A 21,710-nucleotide genomic window follows, 5' to 3' on the forward strand; every position below is an offset into this window, starting at 1 on the left:
TGACATCCCACCTTCAGAGATCCAGTTCTAAAAAAAAAAAAATAGACAGCAACATCCATAGGTCAGGGGTGAAAGTGGTGGGGTAGGGTGGAATGTGGTGGGGTGGGGGGATTAAAAGAGGAGAAAAAAGAAAAAAAAATCCTCTGCCTACCTCCAAGTCACAAAAATATTCTGCTTTCTTCTAGAAGCTTTATAATTTGAACTTTTTCTATAGGTTTACTTAGCTCTTCTCATAATTCTTAAAATAGAACACTGAGACATAAATGTTTTTCTTTTTTTCTAATATGAGCCTTTTCTTAGCCATGTCACAAAAAATTAACATATTTTCATAATTTCATTTTGAATGACCCCTGGATTATTAGAAGTGCAGTATTTATTTTCAAATATTTGGTATTTTTCTATATATTATGGATATTAATTTCTAATTTAATTCCATTTGATCAGGGAACATACTCTGTGATTTCGATCTTTTCAAATTTGCTGAGATTTATGACTTAAATATGATTTATCTTGGTGAATGTAGCATGTGCACTTGAAAAAGTATGTATCATAATTTTTTATTATACGGTATACGGTATACAAATATCAGTGTATACGGTATACAAATATTTGTATACAATATACAAATATCAGTGAAGTCAAAGTGATTGATTATGTTTTAGAGACTGTTTTCATGATTGTGTATGTCATTACAGATATTTCTGTCTCATCAAATGCTTAAAGAGGAGTGTTAGAATCTCCAATTAGGGAATTATCATTTCTTCCATTAATTCTGTCAGTTTTTACTCTATTTTCTAATTCTGTTTTAAAGTGCATACACATTTATGATTGTTATATGTTTCTGCTGTATTGACCCTTTATCATAAAGATATACTCACCTTGTTAATACTATTTGTCTCGAAGTCTACTTCATCTTATATGAGTAAAACCACTCCTTCCTTCTAATGCTTACTTTGATATGAATACAGCTTCCAAACGCTCTATGCCTTAAGTAAAAATGCATAGAGCGTTTGGAAGCTGTATTCATATCTTATATCTTATAGATGGCATACAATTGGGTCTTTAATTTTTATTGTTTCTGACCTCTACCTTTCAGTAATATTGTTATTGATATGGTTAGATTTAAGGTCTACCATTTTAATATTTGTTTTCTATATGTTCTTTCTGAGTTTGTTTTTATGTTTCTATTATGCCTTCTTTTGGATTATTGAGCTTTTTACTTTTTTTATTTTTTTGGCTTTTTAGCTATAACCCTTTGCATTATTTCAGTCATTATAGTACCCATTTCTAACATACAGTCTACTCAGTTAACATTTTACTACTTTACATAACATGTAAGAATCTTGTAATAGTAGATCCATTTATCCATCTTTCATTTTTTTGTGCTATAATTGTCATGTGTATTATATCTTAACTTTACAACACAGTGTTAAAATTATTGGCTTAAAGGGTCATACACATTTCAAATAAATCAAGAGAAACACTGTTTTTTATATTTACACTCACATGTAGTTACCATTTTTGGCATACATTATTCCTTCCTGAAGCTTCCAGTTCCCATCGTTTTTGTACGGCAGAATCTCCTTTAGTGTATTTCATGGTTGTGGGTCTGCTGGTGAAGAAATCTTGGTTTCGTTCATCTAAAGATGACTTTATCTAGCTTTCAACTTCAAAAAATATTTTTTAAATTTTATTTGATTATTAGTTTCAAGTACATAGTACATTGGTTAGATATTTATATAGTTTATAAAATGATCCCCCTAATTGCTCTTTCTCTCCTCTGGCTCTCCACCTAGCCATTACATTAGTGCTGACTGCATCCCCTATGCCATGCTCCCCATCCCCGTGAGTGTCTATCAACTACTAATTTGTACTCCTTTAACCCTTCACCCCTTTCCGTCTGTCCACCACCAGATTGTCTTCTATATTTATGAGTATGTTTTTGATTAGTTTGTTCTTTTTGTTCCTTAAATTCTGCATATAAGTGAAATTATGTGGTATTTATCTTTCTCTGACTCATTTCACTTAGCATAATAACCTCTAGGTCCATCCATGTCATTGCAAATGGTAGGAAGTCCTTATTTTAATGGCTGAGTAATATTCTGTTGTATATATGAACCATAACTTCTTTATCCAATCATCTGTTAATGGGTATTTAGGTTACCTCCATATCTTGACTCTTGAGGATTCTTGGATCTACTCACATCTCTTAAATGTGATTCTTACATCCTGCTGGACCTGCTAAACAATTAAAAACAGACAAGAGAGGTCAATTTTAAAACAAGTTTTAACTAGTAGTGTTCTCACATCCAAAAAACTTTTATAAGTCCTTTTTACAATAGAGCTCTTACAGAGCATGATGTTGTCAATACTAGTTCTGCCAAACACTCAGATTAACCAGTGACCTTTAAGCTGATAATACTATAGCTTTGAGCAACAAAGTACTCTATGATTTTTCTGGAGTTAATGTGGCTTGTGTTTAAATTAGACATATTTTTAAATTAAAAATATGGTTCAAATGGAACAAGTAAGAATACCTTTGGTTTCAAATCGCAGACAAACCCAATTTAAGCAACAAAGGCTCATCCTAAAAAATCCTAAAATACTGTAAGTTTTCAACAACGCTTTATCGTATAGCTTAATGATGTCTACCAAGGATCTAATTTCTTTCCATGTTTTTGAATTCCATAGTGTCAGCTTCATGTTAGGCCACCCAAAACGACTGCCAGTGCTTCTAGGGCTATGTGATACCATTTAAGAACTATGAACGGTCTGAGGTTTTGCCTTACTTGCAAGCTAACAAGTTAATCTACCACAGTTTCATGGATGTTAGCCGAAGACAAGAGACTCTTAGATCTGAGATGAAGGATACTTTATTACTCACAGCAGTAACAATAGCCAGCATTTTCTTGTGCTGTTTACCCAAAACCCAATTCCCACAGAGTGATGATACCTGTAGCAGTTGGTTGGGTTACAAGAGAGGTTTATTAAACTTAGGGAAGCTATATCTTTTATGATTGGCAGTAACCATGATTGCCCGTTGCTCCAGAGGAAGGTGCTGTTTCTGTCTTTCACAGCTATAAGGAAACCAGTCATTATTCCAGATGGAAAAAAATGTCTTACTTTCCAAGGCTGTTTACTGTACAACCATCCTTGAAAAGATAATACAGATAACAAAGATAACAAAGGCAGTCAGTGTCTCTGCTTACAAGACATGCAGAAACATAGGAGACCTGTAAAGAATTCTCTCCTCGATCTACTGTGTTTATTAGAACAAGAGAGAACCTTTGTTCTAGCATTCCTAGGAAAATTCTTCACGTTGATCATCCTGAACAAATCACTGTGCCTAGGAGATAGGAGTGCACTAATTAGCTCAGTTTAGGTCATACGATTCACCCCTAGAGCCATGAAAGTAGTTACCTTCTTGGGAACCGCATGGAACACCGGTAGAAATTGGGGTCATTGGCACAGAAGAAGGAGGGATGTGAGCACTGGGAAGGCAACCGAAATTATACATTACACAAGCGCCAGTTAATGAATATCGAAGTTAGAAAATGAAAAAAGTATTAATTTAATCTGGGGCATATATTGTCAATAATGGTTAGTGTTTGGGGAAGATTCAGTCAAAAACATATAACCCTAGTCTTTCCTCTACACCATGGCCAGAATAACTATTATAAAATAGTTGCCCCACTGAATTCTGAACAAAGGCCAAGCCCTTTAGCACAGTACACATTGTTTTTAACAGTCTGGCCTCAATCCAACCCTCCAACCTCAGCTCTTGCCACCACCTCTCTGTTTACCTCCATGCCCAATCATTTCAAGTTCCTTATTTTGTACTTTTGCTCTTGTTTCCATTACATGGAAGGTCTTTCCTCTTCACCTTTATCTCCCTCCGGCAGATTTGTTTGCCTTGTGTGTATTCTTCAGTAACTGCATACAATATACATTTCTTACTTAATATATAATTTTTCCCAACATTTATCACAGCTCATTTGTATATATTCATGCAGTTATATGATTAATATTTGTCTTCCTCACTAGATTGCAAGCTCTAGAGTACAGAAATCAGGTCTGATCTATTCCCCCTTGTATTCTTAGCGTCTCACGGGTGCTAAGTGCTCAGTAAATATCTGTTGTTATTGAATGTGTTTACAAATGTAAGCGGCAGGGTGGTGTAATAATTAAGGTTGCTGGCTGTTAAATAGGATTACTAGAAACTCAAATCCTGAACTCATCACTTCCTAGCTAGGTGACTTTGGACAATTTTTCTAAATTCTCTGTATTTATGTTCTATCTATAAAATGGAAATAACAGTACCTGTATTGTAAGGTTGTTTCTAACTGAAAATGAGAAAAAAATATACATGCAGTGCTTAAATATTATGCCTACCATATGGTAAACAGCCAATAGTTAGCTATTGTCGCATTTGTGCTCATTATTGGAAGTAGACATCCAGAGTCTGTCTCTCTGCTAGACCATCCACTCCTTTAAAACTACAGCCAGCATCATTAATGATGCCAGGGCCTAGCCCCAGGCCCGGCATGTCATAATTGTTCAATAAATCCTTATTGAATTACACTGTTGTCAAATTTGAGGAATGCTATTTAAGATTAAACCACTCAGTTAGTTTGGTAATGGTGACATTCTTCCCAAGTTCTGAAGTCTTTTATAATTTTTATCAATTATTAAAAATAATAGCTCTCACTTCTATCATTTATTATATGCTTACTCTATTCCAGGCACTAGTGGAACAAGAATGATCTCATTTAATTTCCATCATATCTTGTGAAGTGTGGGTTTTTAATTATACAGATGAGGCAGTTAGCCTCAGAGAAGTTAAGGGGCTTTCCCAAAATCATGCAGCTGGCAACAGGGAGAAATAGAGTTCAGAGTCAGTTTCTTCCTTATTAATTTGTTTATGACAATGCAAATGTCTTTTAATCCATTGAGAATGTGTATTTTATAAAGCCAAATAACCAGTAATGCCTCAGAGCTTTGTTACAGAGAGCAGCACCCTAATGGGGGGTACCTCCTCCAAAATGGAGGAGACCTCACAAATTCTGAGCCTCATAATTTCCAGCCAGCTAAGTGGACAAGGGTTCATTAGTTTCAGAGTTTGGAAAAAGGAATGCAAAACAAGTTTTCCTTGTTTATAGTAAGGACTACATTTTAAAAATCTTGGGTTATAAATAGTATTTGTTTTATCCCTTTAATCATTTTTTTGGCAGTTATGCTCACAACACACATTGGCAGATACATGCAGATCACATGTGCTGTCCTGCTCACCAAAACAGCACCTTCAAAAAGAGCTTTAAGTGCTATGTTCCTTCACTGTTCTTGATGTGGGAGGTGCTCTCTGTGCCCAAAAGGTACCTTCACTTGTGGATTTATCACAGAAAAGCAAAGGGATCACCAGATAATAGTGGTAGTTACTGTTCATAGTCAGAGAAGAATGGTTTCTACAAGTGTTCCATCTGAAGCAGCTCCAACTATTGCCGAACAGTATGAGAATCTTACAGCGTGGAGTCCTGTACGTGCTTGCCTTTCCCTGGAGAATTAACTCTCATTTTTGGAGAAACCTAGGCTACGTTAACCACCCCAACCCTTAGAAGAATAAGATAATATTTTTAAGAACTCATGAATGGCATTATCAAAAGATGTTTTCATGTTTGATTAGTACTTTGAGGAACTCATTTGATTAATGCTCAGAAAAGGGAATGTATTTTAATGTATTGTTGAATTCAGCTTGCTAATATTTTGTTGGGAAGTTTTGCATGCATAGTCTTATATTGGCCTATAATTTTTTCTTGTAGTATTCTCGTCTGGTTTTGATACCAGGATTTTGAGGGCTCAAAAAATGAATTTGGAAGCGTTCTCTTCTAATTTTTGGAAGAGTTTGAGAAGTTGTAACATCTCTTTCATTTCAAATTTTATTTGAGGCCTCTCTCTTTTTTCTTTGTAAGTCGAGCTAAAAGTGTGTCTGTTTTCTTCATATTTTTGTAAAAAGTAAATACAACAATTGGTGACTGAAGGTGAAAGGTGTATGGTTGTTCATTGTCCTATTCTTGCAACTTTTCTATAGATTTGAAAATTTCTTAAATAAAGATTAGAAGAATTAAAAAAACTAGCTCTTAATTGTATTGATCCTTTCTGTTATCTTTTTAGTCTGTGTTTCATTTATTTCCTTTGGAATTGATGTCTCACTTTAAATACATGACTACAAACCTCAAACGGGCCCTCACGTTACTAGCATTCATACTGCTCTCCCCAGTCCTTTCACTCTTCCTCTCTCAAGTACCTGTTTCAGACCTTCTCTTTGGTCCTTAACTTCCAACATTCCCTTTTTACCCTTCACTCTCAGATGATGGTCTTACTTTCTTTTTCACTGAAAACATCAAGAGAGAACATCCACCTGTTCCCGCACTTACATACATTCACTGCTTGCCCCTATGCCATGTTCTGTCCTTCCTTCCAGTCACAGGAGGTGGAAAACCCACTTCACCTACACAAAGGAAAGGGAGCCACGAATTTTGGAGAGACAGATCCCTGCACAGCATACTGAGTCCCTTCTGCTTCTTATTCACCTGCCATTCCCTTGTTCCAGTCCTGCAGGGCACACAGCTCCTACCTACACTTGCCCATGGGACAGAGGGCTTCCTGCTGTACCCTCACAGGGATGAATTTATATGGATAAATGTTAGGTCAAGGCACATTATTTTTTATGACCTTTTTATCTTTAGTCACATCCAGATATCTGGGAAAATCAGAGCCTAGTATCACAGACATGTTTTTCAGGTGCTGAATTCCTTACTCAATTTTTAAATATAGACCATCTTAAAATATTTGTGGTGTTGACTGTAGCAATTTGAGCTTTGGCCTTTGAAATTTATTCATAAATGTTTTAAGTATGGCGATGATCTGAGTTTTATTGAAGGAATATAACTATATGCATTTCTATTTGCTAACTGAGCTCACAAGATATATATCATAATAAAATGATTTCAGTCTCATTAAAAACTTTGTAGACATTTTGATGGCTGAATAATCTTTCATTATAATAGATGTGCCAAAATTACCTATTATAGTAATTTAACTATTTAGAATGCTTACATTTTTGCCTATTATAAATAAAAATATGATGAACACATATTCCATATAGTTTTGTTTGTCCTCATCTGATTTTCCTAAGATTATATTGCATTCTAATGGTTCAGTGGGTGCCAGAAAGATTAGTTTAAGGAAAGTTTTAACTACTAGTGCCCAAAAAAGGAAAAAGAAAATGAGTTGTGTTATTGGGATGTAATGTGCCTTTCATCCAAAATGCCTTTTTTTCTTGCAACTCTAATGTTTAACATGTAACCAAATATAGAGAGTAATGGGAGGCACAGGTAATGAGGCCTGATTCTCTGGGGTGCAACTGTAAGTCTGCCACTTACTCATTAGGACAAATAATTCACATTCTTTACACCTCAGTTTTCTCATTGGTGAAATGCTACTAATAATAGTCCCTGCCTCGTTGGGATGTTGTGAGGATTAAATGTGGTAAGAATTAATTTATGTAAATCTCTTGGAACCATGCCCAGCACAAAGTAAATGCTCACTGAATGTTTGTAACAGTAACAGCAACGTCATCTCAGAGAATATTTCCTAATTTTACATTCTCAAACGTTAGTCTTTTGTTTCTATTTCCATGGCATCCCAAACACTAAAGTTGCTCAAATTACTTCTCAGACTATTCCATACCTGCAAATAAATGCATGGAATGTGCTTTTTTAAAGATTCCTGGAATTGTTTGAATTTTAGTTGTACACGTAAATCACACAGCCTGTGCCTAGATCCACAAATAGCCAGTGGCAGAATTTTTCTGAGCAAAATGTTTTTCATAGATGATTTGGGGCTTTTATAGCTTTTACCTTCAAGTACAACAGTTATCATGAAGAAATCACTAAAATAAAAAGGGAAGGTGTGGTGTGAACTAATTGGATATATCTCCAGTGGAAAGAGAAAGCTGGCCACCCCAATCAGTATCCCAAACCCAAGGCCATTTTCCTACTGCAGCTACACATTATGAGAAGGCTGCAGGAGGGTCTTTCTAAACACATTCACTTCATTGGAACAGTAAGGTTTTTGGCCCTATTTGGAGTCCCTGCCCAGCAGCTCGACTGAACCTCATGATGTCACTAGTGACTCTTGCCTGGAGAAGGCAGGCCTAAGTGCCCTCCTTGGCCCATTCCTGCTAAACTCTTAGATGCTCTAGGCCTGTCTTATTATGCCAATGGCAAAAAGGGAGGATTTAACTGGAAGAAAAGTATACAAAGAGAGGAGTTGCCTCAATATGAGAGTTTCCTCCTACCATTCCCCTAAAGCAGGGTTTTTCAGCTTCAGTTCTACTGACATTTGAGACCAAATAACTCTTTCTCATAGCAAGCTGTGCTATGCATTATAGGCCTCTACTCACTGGATTCCAATAGCACAAAATTCATCCTTGTCATGACAACCAAAAATATCACCAGACAAAATTAGCTCCAAGTGAGAACCACTGCTTTAAATCCACACTGTAAAAAATATATAAATAAATAAAGCCACACTATAATAATGTGTTTCCTTGTACTCCTGGGCTTGGCTGACTGGTGTCATACTCCTCAGAGAGTCAGGTGATGAAAGGGGCCTTGAGCACCACCTCAAAGTCTCACTAAACTGTATACAATCTGAAATGGACACCCAGAAGCATAAAAACTATCCACTCTACCGACTTTATATGGCCAAGGCTCAAATCATGTGTTCCTCAAAAGCTCAATTCCAACTAAAGAAATTTATCTCTTCCTTTCTCTCAAAGTTAACATATTTGTACTATATGTTATTAAAAATTAATACTGAGATAATTATGTGCAATATAAGGTAATTATATCAGTTAAACAATAGGTTTTAAAATCATCACTTTTTCTTATAGTCATTTCTATAGTGAAAATGTATAGTCTTCAAGGTACATCTTCAAGAATATTAGTCACCTAAAAAATGTGCATTCCTTTAAAAATATGTGTGCATTACTTTAAAAATGTGTATATATTCCACATTTCTGATAGTCTCAGAGTTACTAAGCTACTTTTTTTCTAACAAATTTAATAAATACTACATAACATTCATGTGGTATTTTCATGCTTTGTGCACAAGCTCAATTTTTTGTGCTACTTCAGTATATATTAATAATGAGTTTATATTGTAAAGTTTATTGTTAATGACAATCACATCTATGTTGTTTCTGTAGAAATTAAACTATCACAGAAATTCACTTACATTGATGTGATTACTGGTATCTGATTTCTAAGAGATTTGCATCATATAGTCCATTTTAATGTAAACTGATGAAATAAGCTCATATTACCTTTTTTACCTTAGAATAGTTCTACTTTGCAAAATTTGTTGAATCTAAAGCCCCCAAATTCATACTAAAACTAAAATGTCATGTCCTGATTAACACTGAAATGTTGCCAAACAATTCCTCCCATATTTTAATATTGAGAAAGAATTAAGTCTGGATATGAGATTTTTTAGCTAACTAGTTTGAAATCTTACTGTTTTTTCAGTGATTTAATTGATTTCTGTCTACTATTATGAAAAACAGTCACATGCAAAAGGGGCCCCTTTATGAAATATATAGTAGCATATATTTGTACTTTTCATTTTCTCTTGCTGTTTATCTGAATATTTCCTTTAGAAGTAATCTTGGCAGATATCTATGTGAACTATAGTTAGTTCATAATTAAAATTTTTTTTTTCTTTCCTTGGTTTTCATGAGCTTATAAATGACCCACAGAGAAATGCAGTTGAACTATTAATTGGTAGTCATCTGATTTAGGTACATTTTACATAACAATATTAATGAAAGCTAGCTTTTATTGAGTGTTTGGTGCTAAATGTAACTCTTTCCTAAATTACTTTTATATATTATTTTTATGTAATCCTCCTAGAGATATGAATTTATTATATATTTATGTATATAATTGTCCCCATACTTTTTAAATTGCCCATTATCCTAACTTCTTGGTCAGTCAGTGTCTTGGGAATTTCTTGTCATTGAAAGTGTGTTGTCTAGTGATAAGTGTCAGTGAGTTCAAAACATTGCTAGATTTTATGATAAAAATGTTTTTAAAAAATGACATAAAGAAGATGAAGAAAGGAAAAGAGAAGAAGGGGAGAAACAGGAAAAGAATGAGGCTTAACCCGTCTCCAGAAATCTGGTTGAAGCCATGTAACCTAGAAACATGAGACAACAGAATTATGAACTGAGATTAAGATGACATGTAGTCAAGTGTAGATTGTGTAGTGGTGTGTTATAGGAATTTGGAGTTGGAAAAGGTCATCAAGACCTGGGTTAGCTAGAGAAGCTCTGTGGGCAGTTGATTCTTATCTCAACCTCAAAGGAGGTTAGGATTTGGTTTGGTCTTAAGCAGTTGATTGGCCAGTGATGAACAGGTGACATTCCAGGTGGAAGGACAAGCTCGAGAACAGTCCTAGAGATGAGAAAACTCTTCCAGTGAAACAAATACAGTTGATCCAAAGGTTGGAAACTTTCCTGCAATTTTGACGTGATTTTTACACAGTTTTAGGAAAAGAATACTGGTCGTATTCACATTCTTTATGGTCTAAAATAAGAGAGCATGTGGGTATTTCTAAAGTTAAAGGGAGCACATAACCTCAGATATAAGCAGTCAGTATACCTGGTATTCATTTGGCATGTGTGTTGTTCACGCTTTCAGAGATACGAGAACTAAAAGGTCGTGTTTTTCCTATTTATTTCCTTAATTAAAAATTTATTAGACCTTATTTTGCTCTACACAGAAAAATACAATAGAAAGTATTAGCAAACTGGTACTGTATTTTGCTTATTGGTAATAAAAATTTTTAGACATCTTTCTGACATTGGTATTTTTTTTATTTCAGTGGGTCTCCACCTTTTATTTTTCTGCCTCTCTCTATTCTTTTCTTCACTTTAGGTTGCAGTCTGATATACTCTCCTAATCTTTCCCTACATAAAATGATTATTCTAAGAAGCGTTAGGCCTGGGGAAGATTTATATGAGAATACAGGAGAGGGATATGGGGCTATATATGGTTTGAAAGTTCCCCCTTAAAAATATCAGTATCTCTTCTTCACTGTGCCTTTTGCTATGTAATAATTGCTATGTGCATTTTAAATTCCATACCTAGTTGATTTTTTGGAGTATTAATATGTTAGATTATTAATAAATTAGAATAAATTATTTTAATACCTTATTTTTAAAAATTTTTTTCATTTCTCTTTTTTTAATTTTGTTTTCTAGATCCCAAAATCCAGGAGTGCAGGATCTATTCTGTCCCACAGGGTACCACAACCAGAGCTATCCGATGGCATTCCTCAGGTCAGCCTGCGGCTGAGTCGTGGAAAACCCTGTTGGGGTGACATGAAATTAGCAGAGGATGCTAGTGGGACCACGTTGGTCTCCAGGTTGGCATGTTTCTTTTTTTACGTTACCTATTGCATTGTCTGCTCTGATGTGTAAATCTACATATGTAGATATGTTTGTATGTATCTAACACTGCGGTCAATAGGATGCAGATCAGTAAAACTTATTTAAAGTTCACTCTAAGTTTTGATAATTTTCTGACTAGTAGTTCTTATTACAGAAGCATTCCTGGTTATATTTTATATTCTGGATTAGAAAAATTATTTCATTAATCGGACCATGTGAGACTCACAGTTTAAAGTTGGAAGAGTTACTTTTTGGATGCTTTTTCATAGTATATTCAGTGGCCCATAAGATATACAATTATAGTAGACATCACAGTTGTTACTACAACCAACACTCACTAACAAATCTTGAATGTTGGCTTTTAACCATTATGTTACACATTATACGAAAGCAAAGTTCTTTGATATACTTGAAGAAAAAGGCATGCATTTTTTTAAAATAGGAAAAATGAAGTATGAATTTTATTTACTCATAAAGAATTTTTCCTTTTAAGGATTTTTAAAATTTTTATTATAACTTAAAACGTATTTTTGAAATTTATAAAAATTCCGTTATAAACATAACACAGACCTAGAGAATTGGAAGATATTTAAGATATTAAATAGATAAATAAGATAAAGAACTTACCATTTTGAATTGCTTTAAAGAAGAGATGGAGTTTTAGCTGGAATTAAAAAATAAAGATAATTTAAATTAGACAAAAAAGAAGACAAGGCACTTGTAGATAGGCCAGTTACAAGGCACAGTGGGTATTTGAGAAATAACAGACAAGTGTCATGTGATGAATTAACTGGTGATAAAGCTGGGAAGGTGGACTAAGGCCAGGTCATTGAGAACCTTGAATGGCAGCCTGAAGTGTTTTTACATTCAGTCTTTTCTTTCACTAAACAAATGTTCAGACTTACCTCTCTTTTCAGGAAGTGCTTTAAGACAAGGGATGCTGCAGTGAACGAAGCTAGCCACGCCCCTGTGTTTATGGCCCTTACATTCCCACGAGGAAGGCAATAGCAAGACGCTTAGAAAAAAATAGAAGAAGGCTTGTGAAAATCATTTCAGCTCTAATAAATGGGAACTTTGAGAAACTAAAACAGGTTAATGCAACAGACTGACTCAAAGAGAATTTTAGTTTGAGTAGGTGGGGAAGGCCTGAATTGAGACATGAAGCGGGAGGAGGAGAGAGTCTGTGAAGATCAAGGAAAGAGCATTTCTACGCAAAAGAACTGAGGTCAGGAAGCTTGGCTTCTTCCTGCAGGTCATAGGAAGGCAATGGGTGGGGGTATGTGATGAGAGCCATGGCAATTTGGTGTATCAAGAAAAGTAATCTTTCATCGGCATGCAGGATTGGTTGGAAGAGTGAAAGTTTGGAGTTATGGTGTTGATTCCTTCAATAGTTGTTAATCTTTATTGAAATCTAGTTAAGTGGCACTTACTTGCTGGTTTCTGGGGATTCAGAGAATGAGAGAAGTAAATCTTGCATTTAGGAGGACAGAGGACAAGTGAATAAAAATTCAATAATTATCATTAAATACTCATTTACTAAGTGCCTGTTATGTACCAAGCACTGTCAAATGGGCTGGTGAGAACGTCATAAATATGATTCAGGTGCTCTTCTTAAGAAGTTTCGAATACAGTCCACAGGGTGTTGTGTGAAGACGAAAGAAGGACACAGACCATGTTGGGAGATGAGGATCAGAGAAGGTTTTGGAAGGAAGGCAACTTTTGAAGTGAGGCTAGGAGGATAAGTGGAAGTTTACTGAGCAGGGAAATGGAGATAAGGGTGCTCCTGGAAGAAGAAAGCGACATGTGCAAGGACGTGCAGGGTGGTGAGGACAACTTGGAGGAGGATAGTAAGTGCAGCCTTAGATTCAGGACATCTGGTGTTTAGACTATTTATTTCCTTAATTAAAAATTCATTAGACCTTATTTTGCTCTACACAGAAAAATACAATAGAAAGTATTAGCAAACTGGTACTGTATTTTGCTTATTGGTAATAAAAATTTTTAGACATCTTTCTGACATTGGTATTTTTTTTATTTCAGTGGGTCTCCACCTTTTATTTTTCTGCCTCTCTCTATTCTTTTCTTCACTTTAGGTTGCAGTCTGATATACTCTCCTAATCTTTCCCTACATAAAATGATTATTCTAAGAAGCGTTAGGCCTGGGGAAGATTTATATGAGAATACAGGAGAGGGATATGGGGCTATATATGGTTTGAAAGTTCCCCCTTAAAAATATCAGTATCTCTTCTTCACTGTGCCTTTTGCTATGTAATAATTGCTATGTGCATTTTAAATTCCATACCTAGTTGATTTTTTGGAGTATTAATATGTTAGATTATTAATAAATTAGAATAAATTATTTTAATACCTTATTTTTAAAAATTTTTTTCATTTCTCTTTTTTTAATTTTGTTTTCTAGATCCCAAAATCCAGGAGTGCAGGATCTATTCTGTCCCACAGGGTACCACAACCAGAGCTATCCGATGGCATTCCTCAGGTCAGCCTGCGGCTGAGTCGTGGAAAACCCTGTTGGGGTGACATGAAATTAGCAGAGGATGCTAGTGGGACCACGTTGGTCTCCAGGTTGGCATGTTTCTTTTTTTACGTTACCTATTGCATTGTCTGCTCTGATGTGTAAATCTACATATGTAGATATGTTTGTATGTATCTAACACTGCGGTCAATAGGATGCAGATCAGTAAAACTTATTTAAAGTTCACTCTAAGTTTTGATAATTTTCTGACTAGTAGTTCTTATTACAGAAGCATTCCTGGTTATATTTTATATTCTGGATTAGAAAAATTATTTCATTAATCGGACCATGTGAGACTCACAGTTTAAAGTTGGAAGAGTTACTTTTTGGATGCTTTTTCATAGTATATTCAGTGGCCCATAAGATATACAATTATAGTAGACATCACAGTTGTTACTACAACCAACACTCACTAACAAATCTTGAATGTTGGCTTTTAACCATTATGTTACACATTATACGAAAGCAAAGTTCTTTGATATACTTGAAGAAAAAGGCATGCATTTTTTTAAAATAGGAAAAATGAAGTATGAATTTTATTTACTCATAAAGAATTTTTCCTTTTAAGGATTTTTAAAATTTTTATTATAACTTAAAACGTATTTTTGAAATTTATAAAAATTCCGTTATAAACATAACACAGACCTAGAGAATTGGAAGATATTTAAGATATTAAATAGATAAATAAGATAAAGAACTTACCATTTTGAATTGCTTTAAAGAAGAGATGGAGTTTTAGCTGGAATTAAAAAATAAAGATAATTTAAATTAGACAAAAAAGAAGACAAGGCACTTGTAGATAGGCCAGTTACAAGGCACAGTGGGTATTTGAGAAATAACAGACAAGTGTCATGTGATGAATTAACTGGTGATAAAGCTGGGAAGGTGGACTAAGGCCAGGTCATTGAGAACCTTGAATGGCAGCCTGAAGTGTTTTTACATTCAGTCTTTTCTTTCACTAAACAAATGTTCAGACTTACCTCTCTTTTCAGGAAGTGCTTTAAGACAAGGGATGCTGCAGTGAACGAAGCTAGCCACGCCCCTGTGTTTATGGCCCTTACATTCCCACGAGGAAGGCAATAGCAAGACGCTTAGAAAAAAATAGAAGAAGGCTTGTGAAAATCATTTCAGCTCTAATAAATGGGAACTTTGAGAAACTAAAACAGGTTAATGCAACAGACTGACTCAAAGAGAATTTTAGTTTGAGTAGGTGGGGAAGGCCTGAATTGAGACATGAAGCGGGAGGAGGAGAGAGTCTGTGAAGATCAAGGAAAGAGCATTTCTACGCAAAAGAACTGAGGTCAGGAAGCTTGGCTTCTTCCTGCAGGTCATAGGAAGGCAATGGGTGGGGGTATGTGATGAGAGCCATGGCAATTTGGTGTATCAAGAAAAGTAATCTTTCATCGGCATGCAGGATTGGTTGGAAGAGTGAAAGTTTGGAGTTATGGTGTTGATTCCTTCAATAGTTGTTAATCTTTATTGAAATCTAGTTAAGTGGCACTTACTTGCTGGTTTCTGGGGATTCAGAGAATGAGAGAAGTAAATCTTGCATTTAGGAGGACAGAGGACAAGTGAATAAAAATTCAATAATTATCATTAAATACTCATTTACTAAGTGCCTGTTATGTACCAAGCACTGTCAAATGGGCTGGTGAGAACGTCATAAGTATGATTCAGGTGCTCTTCTTAAGAAGTTTCGAATACAGTCCACAGGGTGTTGTGTGAAGACGAAAGAAGGACACAGACCATGTTGGGAGATGAGGATCAGAGAAGGTTTTGGAAGGAAGGCAACTTTTGAAGTGAGGCTAGGAGGATAAGTGGAAGTTTACTGAGCAGGGAAATGGAGATAAGAGTGCTCCTGGAAGAAGAAAGCGACATGTGCAAGGACGTGCAGGGTGGTGAGGACAACTTGGAGGAGGATAGTAAGTGCAGCCTTAGATTCAGGACATCTGGTGTTTAGAGTAGAGGAGAAGCTAAAGGTAGTTTGAGAGACTAAGCTAAACAGGTCAGCTCATATACGTCACATGAAGGAGTTTGAATTTTCTCTTGAAAATGATGGGGAGTGATTGGAGGAACATAAGAAGGAAAGTGATATAAACAGACTTGTGTTTTATAAAAGATCTGGTGGCAAATGGAAGGAAAGATTAAAGAGAACAGTAAGAGGTGCTGGAAAGGTAGCGAAGAGGCACTGGGGCAGTCCAGTGCAAACTGAGAGCCTCTGTGAAGCCATCGTCACCACTGAGGACAAGGAAATGTGGACAAGTCTTTGTGCCTTGAAGGGAAGAGAGAGGGGGGCTGTTGATTAGAAGAGTGGACTTGGTATAAGAAGGGTTGAATTTTTTGTTTGTTTTGCTTCATTTAGGGTTATTATAATATTTTAATGAATAAAATGTATGCAGATTTGTAAGCATAACAGGTAGAGTTCATGGAGAGAAAGAAGTTAATGTTACAAGCCAGAAAATTATAGAACAAGGACCCCTCGGAGGGAATTCGGAGTTGAGATAGCAACCTCCTGAGTAAAGCAGGTTGGGCACCTTGTACACAGCTACAAAGGTGTCTTCACGTTGTAGCCTCTGTGATGGAGCGGGCTCCTGGCCTTGTACAGTGCAGTCTTCACCACTGAAGGGGAAGGGTGTCAGTAAAGGAACTAGCCTTGATCAGTGAGGACCAGTTCAGGAAAGAATAAGGGGCACAGATACAAAACACTGGCCCTTTTTAGAGTTTTCTTCTCTGATTTAAAAACCAGGATCAAGTGGCTGGCTGACTGATAAGAGCTAGTATAGTTATCTTCCTAAATTAGTTTGTAAAGAATTATGCCAAGAATACCTCAAGTGAAATAATGAAAAGAAAAATTCAAGTGTTTGTTGTTTATATCATTATTTTTATTCATCCAATCAGAAAAGGAAAGAAAAGTTTCCTGCTTCTAAAGGCAACAAGAAAAGTGCTTTCTGTTTGGATGGTAAATTTGTGTTTCTGAATACAGGTCAAGTAAGATTATAGAAAGAAGGCTCAGCTAACGTCGCTCTAGCGACTCTGTTCCTCTGGTCAGCATCTCTCCAGTTAAAACAAATGCATATTAGTATTAATAAATTTCTTACATACTTTCCAATTTTGTAAAGTACAGCCTTGAAGAACTTACTTTTTCACATACAGCAGCCTTAAAGGTTTAGATAGAACAGCATCATCCATGTCAAACCTTGCTACCCACCATCACACAAACACTCATTCAACTTCTTGTTTCCATACAAAAATGTAGTGTCGGTTCAGTGATTTTTACTTTTTTCCTTTTTCTATATCTCTAATATATTGTGAGACAAATTATCAAAAAACAAGTAGAGATATTAAAATAAATTTAACTAAAAATAAGTTTTAAATCCTTTATGTATCTTTGAAGTAACAGAATAGATATTATGCCAGGTTTCATTTCAAAAATGAACGTATGAAGCTGACTTCATTGGCAGTTACTTTCCAGAACAAGTTATTGGTTAATTTTTGAATTTTAAATAGATTTTTTAAAGTGTATTTTGCACACAGAGACAACTTTCTCTAAATCTTTTCTTTAGACAAGCTTCCACTTTTCCCCTTAACAATTTATTAGTTACCCCACTCTTAAACACAATGGTTGGCAATGTGTATTAAGTGTTATGCCCCTGTTCTCCAATACAATATTTACTTTGGCTTACCAACTTTCTTTTCAAGGAATTGTCACAAAGTATTTAGCTGGGATTTTTCTAATAGTTAGTTAGTTCATCTTTGAAAAAGAAAAAAAACAATAAAGCAAAATGTTTGTCCTATGATCTGGTTTGACCTATGATCTTATAAGTTTGGTTTACTTTACAAAACAAAAAAATAACATCATTCTGTTTGCACTTGTTAAAATTAGTGTAACGCATTTATAAATAACATTTTCATTTCAGCAGTTACCATATCAGTTAACAACAAAGATAAAACCAGTAAAGTACCTTTGCTACTTAGATTTCCAGAATGTTGAAGTGTCCTATGATTTTTCAACAACAGATTAAAGGTTGATTTCTAGGGCTCTAGAGAAGTAATTTTTGTCTAACAGTGTGGTTTTGATAACTTTGAATTTTTAGAGTTTAGACCTTGTCCAGTATTTTTCTCCAGATCATTCTTCTTAGTTATAATTCTTACACGTAGTCCCATTTCTTCTTGATATGTAATAGAAATATGAATTATTATCAGCAAGTGTTCATTATTTTTCTGCTCTTTAGACAGTGGCAGTAAAAATAAAAGCATAGAGGAGTAACACATGTCAAAATGTCATGTTGTGAGAGTCCAAAGAGGAGCTAGATAACATTTATTGCTTATTGGCTGATTAAATAACTTTTTTTCCTATAGTTCTATAATTGTCTAAAATTGTCATTGAGGATATAATTTTATAAGCAATAGTAATTTTTCTAATCTTCATAGAATCTCTTACAATTAAATTGGCTTCATGAGAAAAGCTTCAGGATAAATATCTCTTGATTTTCGTAGAGCTTAGTGGAATGATCTGTTTTATACTGCAATCCAAACCAAAGACATGCTTAGTGACATGTTCACATCGTTTAATAAGAGCATTAGCTAATCCATCTATATTATCTAAAACTGACGGCAATTCCTAAAATACTATTAAGAATTCTTTCTCTGTAACTGTGCGTTACTAAAATTCATAATAGACTTAAAAGCATAATTTCTAATCTTTCATGCCTACTTTATTTTTTTAATTCTTTTTTTATTAAATTTTTTGGGGTGACATTGGTTAATAAAATTATATAGGTTTCAAGTATACAATTCAATAATACATCATACGTATATTGCATTGGAAATTTCCCATTTCCTGTATTGTTTCCTCTTCCTGTGATCTCCCTTCCTGCCAAGTGATCTCCAAGTCTCCCTTGGCCAGTGGCTCCCCTTCTTTCTACTGTCCCTTCCACAGCTAATCTAGTGTTAGAATGATGATTTTCAAATCACTAATTTGGACCTGAACCTGTAAAAGTTTCCATTGCCTGCCAGCCATTCCCATTTCAACCTTTACCATAGTCACTATGCCCAAACACAATTCATTTTCTCTTCTTTCCCTCCCAGCTTGACTATGTGATTCATTCTCTCAAACCTTTTATATAATCACTCACCAGATCTTGTCAGTATTTCCAGCACCCCTTTCCATATTTCCCTTCCCCTCTCCCAATAATCTCAACTCTAGGCCTCCATCACCTTGTAGTTATATAATTGCTACATATTCTGCACTCCACTTACCTACCGGATTCATTTTCTTCCCACAAGTTGGTCCTGTGTCTCTGTCTTCAACTCTTAACTCTATATAATGACTTCTGGATCTGTATCTCCTGTCCAGAATACTCTACTGAGCCATACTCATATGTCACCCTAACCAACACCGTGTCAATCTAGTCCCTCAGATACCTCAGATTCTTCCATTGCCCTGTACCTATCTTTGACAATCTTAACTGTCTTTATTTTACCTCATCATTACCCCACTCCTTACCACCTCTGCAGACACAGAAGTATAAACATCATATTCCTGCTCAGAATTATTTAGTGGCTGACTGTGCCCAGCCTACAAGACACTTCTTGTTCTGTCTTCTACCTGTCTTTGCCTCCCTCCTCCCTCAACTCTATGTCTGCCTTCTTCTCATACCTACAACCACCACAGAACCCACACTTTCCAGGACTATCTTGGTTCCAGATATCCTCTTCAAAATTAGATCATATGTCAGATTTTGTCTTCATATTCATTTTAAAAGTTATAGAGCAAGATGACACAAAATGGAAGGTCCCCTACTCGTATCCCCCTGCAATAATAACTTGACAGCCATCCACATCCATAGACAAAGATACCTTTATGAGAGCTTTGAGCTCCAGGTAAGAAGTTGTAAAACCCTAGTAGAGCCCAAGACTAAGGAGGGCAATTTTGAGAAGGCGTGCCCACCCATGGTGGCAGGTTCATAAACGTGACTTCATATCATGGCTACAGACCTGGAAACAGCCCCATTCCCCTGTAGATTCAGCCTTAGCCCTATTTGGAATTGGTCCTGCCACCAGCTCCAAGGACCACGGAGGAGCCATGACCACCTGTTTGTTGCCTTGGGTAATAGGACCACTGACATCAGTCCCAGCTATGGACCCTGAAGGGGCCAGTGACCTGACTCTGGCCGTGCACAGCCTTAGTCTGAAATCCTTAGTCTGAAATCCTTTCCTACCAAAGGACGCAGCAAGAGATACACCCATCCATGTCTCCAGAGGCAGGCCCAACGTGGTAATAGGCCCACAGTCTTCGACCCTGAAACAGACCCTTTTCCCAATGCCAGCCTGACCAAGGTCCTGGAGGCAGTCTCATCATCCCAGGGACCTGGCAGGACCCATGCCTGCCTAAGCCCATGATAACAGGTCCTCCAACCACAGACCCAGCTTCAGTCACATGACCTGGCTTCAACTCTGCTTAACTGAGATCCCAGAGGCAATTCCATCAGCCCAGGGGCCAAATAGAAGGTTTTTGCCTGCTAAAACCAGTTTGTAATACTGTAATGGTGGTATGTAAATCACTTAATCCTAGTGTAAAAGTTAAAAGACAAGTATTGAAAAATAACTATAGCTAATGGATACACAATATAAAAAATGTAAGGTATAACATCAATAGCATAAAATGTCAGGGCAAGGGAGAATTGAAATTGTAAAGTTTTTGTATGCAATTAAAGTTAAGTTATTAGCTCAAAATAGACTGTTAAAACTGTAAAATGGTTTATGTAAGCCTTATGGCTACCACAAAGAAAAAACCTCTAATAGATATAAAAGAGAGAAAGAGAAAGAAATCAAAGTATACCGCTACAAAAATATCAACAAATCACAAAGACAAAGACAGGAAGAAACAAAACAACTGCAAAACAGAAAACAGTTACCATGAAGACACAACTAAATGGAAAGCGATCCTGTGCTCATGAATTGGAAGAATTAATATTGTTAAAATGTCTATACTTCTCAAAGAGATAGACTCAATGCAATCCCTATCAAAATTTTAGTGGCATTTTTCACAGAAATAGAAGAAAAAAAATCCCTAAAATTTATATGGAACCACGAAATAGGAACCACTCAGCAATCTTGAGAAAGAACAAAGCTGGAGGTATCACACCTCCTGTTTTCAAACTATATGACAATGCTATGGTAATATAAAGAGTGTGCTGTTGACATAAAACAGCACATACCAATGGGACAGAATAGAGAGCCCAGAAATAAACCCATGCATATACAGTCAACTATTTTTTGAAAAGGACACCAAGGATACACAGTGGAGAATGGATAGTCTTTTCAGTAGATCTTAATGTTTTCACCACAAAAACAAAATCATAATTAGATGATGGATGTGTTAATTTACCCAGTTGTAATGATTTTACAGCATATATATGTGTCAAATCATCACATTTTATACCTTAAATATAAACAATTTGTATTTGTTAATGTGCCTCAATAATGTTGGAAAAATTATAACTCCATATATAACATTTTTTTGTCTATATCATAGTTTTGTCAGGTAGGCCTATAAAAGAATTTCATATCTGAAAAATAACCTCGGAAGGAGAAACCATGATTCTAAAAGAAAGGTTATTCATTTCACAAATAGTTATTGATTTAGGTGAGTTATCCAAGGTT

The 21,710-nt window shown here is 35.6% G+C and overlaps 1 protein-coding gene and 1 long non-coding RNA gene across 2 annotated transcripts in view; both read left to right on the forward strand.

Annotated features, from left to right (window-relative positions):
- The window catches only part of FAM13A (family with sequence similarity 13 member A), a 247,805-nt gene that overhangs the window by 121,486 nt on the left and 104,609 nt on the right, over positions 1-21,710 (forward strand). The window contains exon 7 of the mRNA XM_011356296.2: positions 11,324-11,487. Within this exon, the coding sequence (XP_011354598.1) occupies positions 11,324-11,487 (164 nt within the window). The remainder of the gene's footprint in view (positions 1-11,323; positions 11,488-21,710) is intronic.
- Positions 13,930-15,646, forward strand: LOC105289556. The gene is made up of 2 exons (XR_002779398.1): positions 13,930-14,095; positions 15,038-15,646. It is a non-coding gene; the product is annotated as an uncharacterized LOC105289556 (long non-coding RNA).

Source organism: Pteropus vampyrus, unplaced genomic scaffold, assembly GCF_000151845.1.
Source record: "Pteropus vampyrus isolate Shadow unplaced genomic scaffold, Pvam_2.0 Scaffold25, whole genome shotgun sequence".
NCBI classification, from domain to species: Eukaryota; Metazoa; Chordata; class Mammalia; order Chiroptera; family Pteropodidae; genus Pteropus; species Pteropus vampyrus.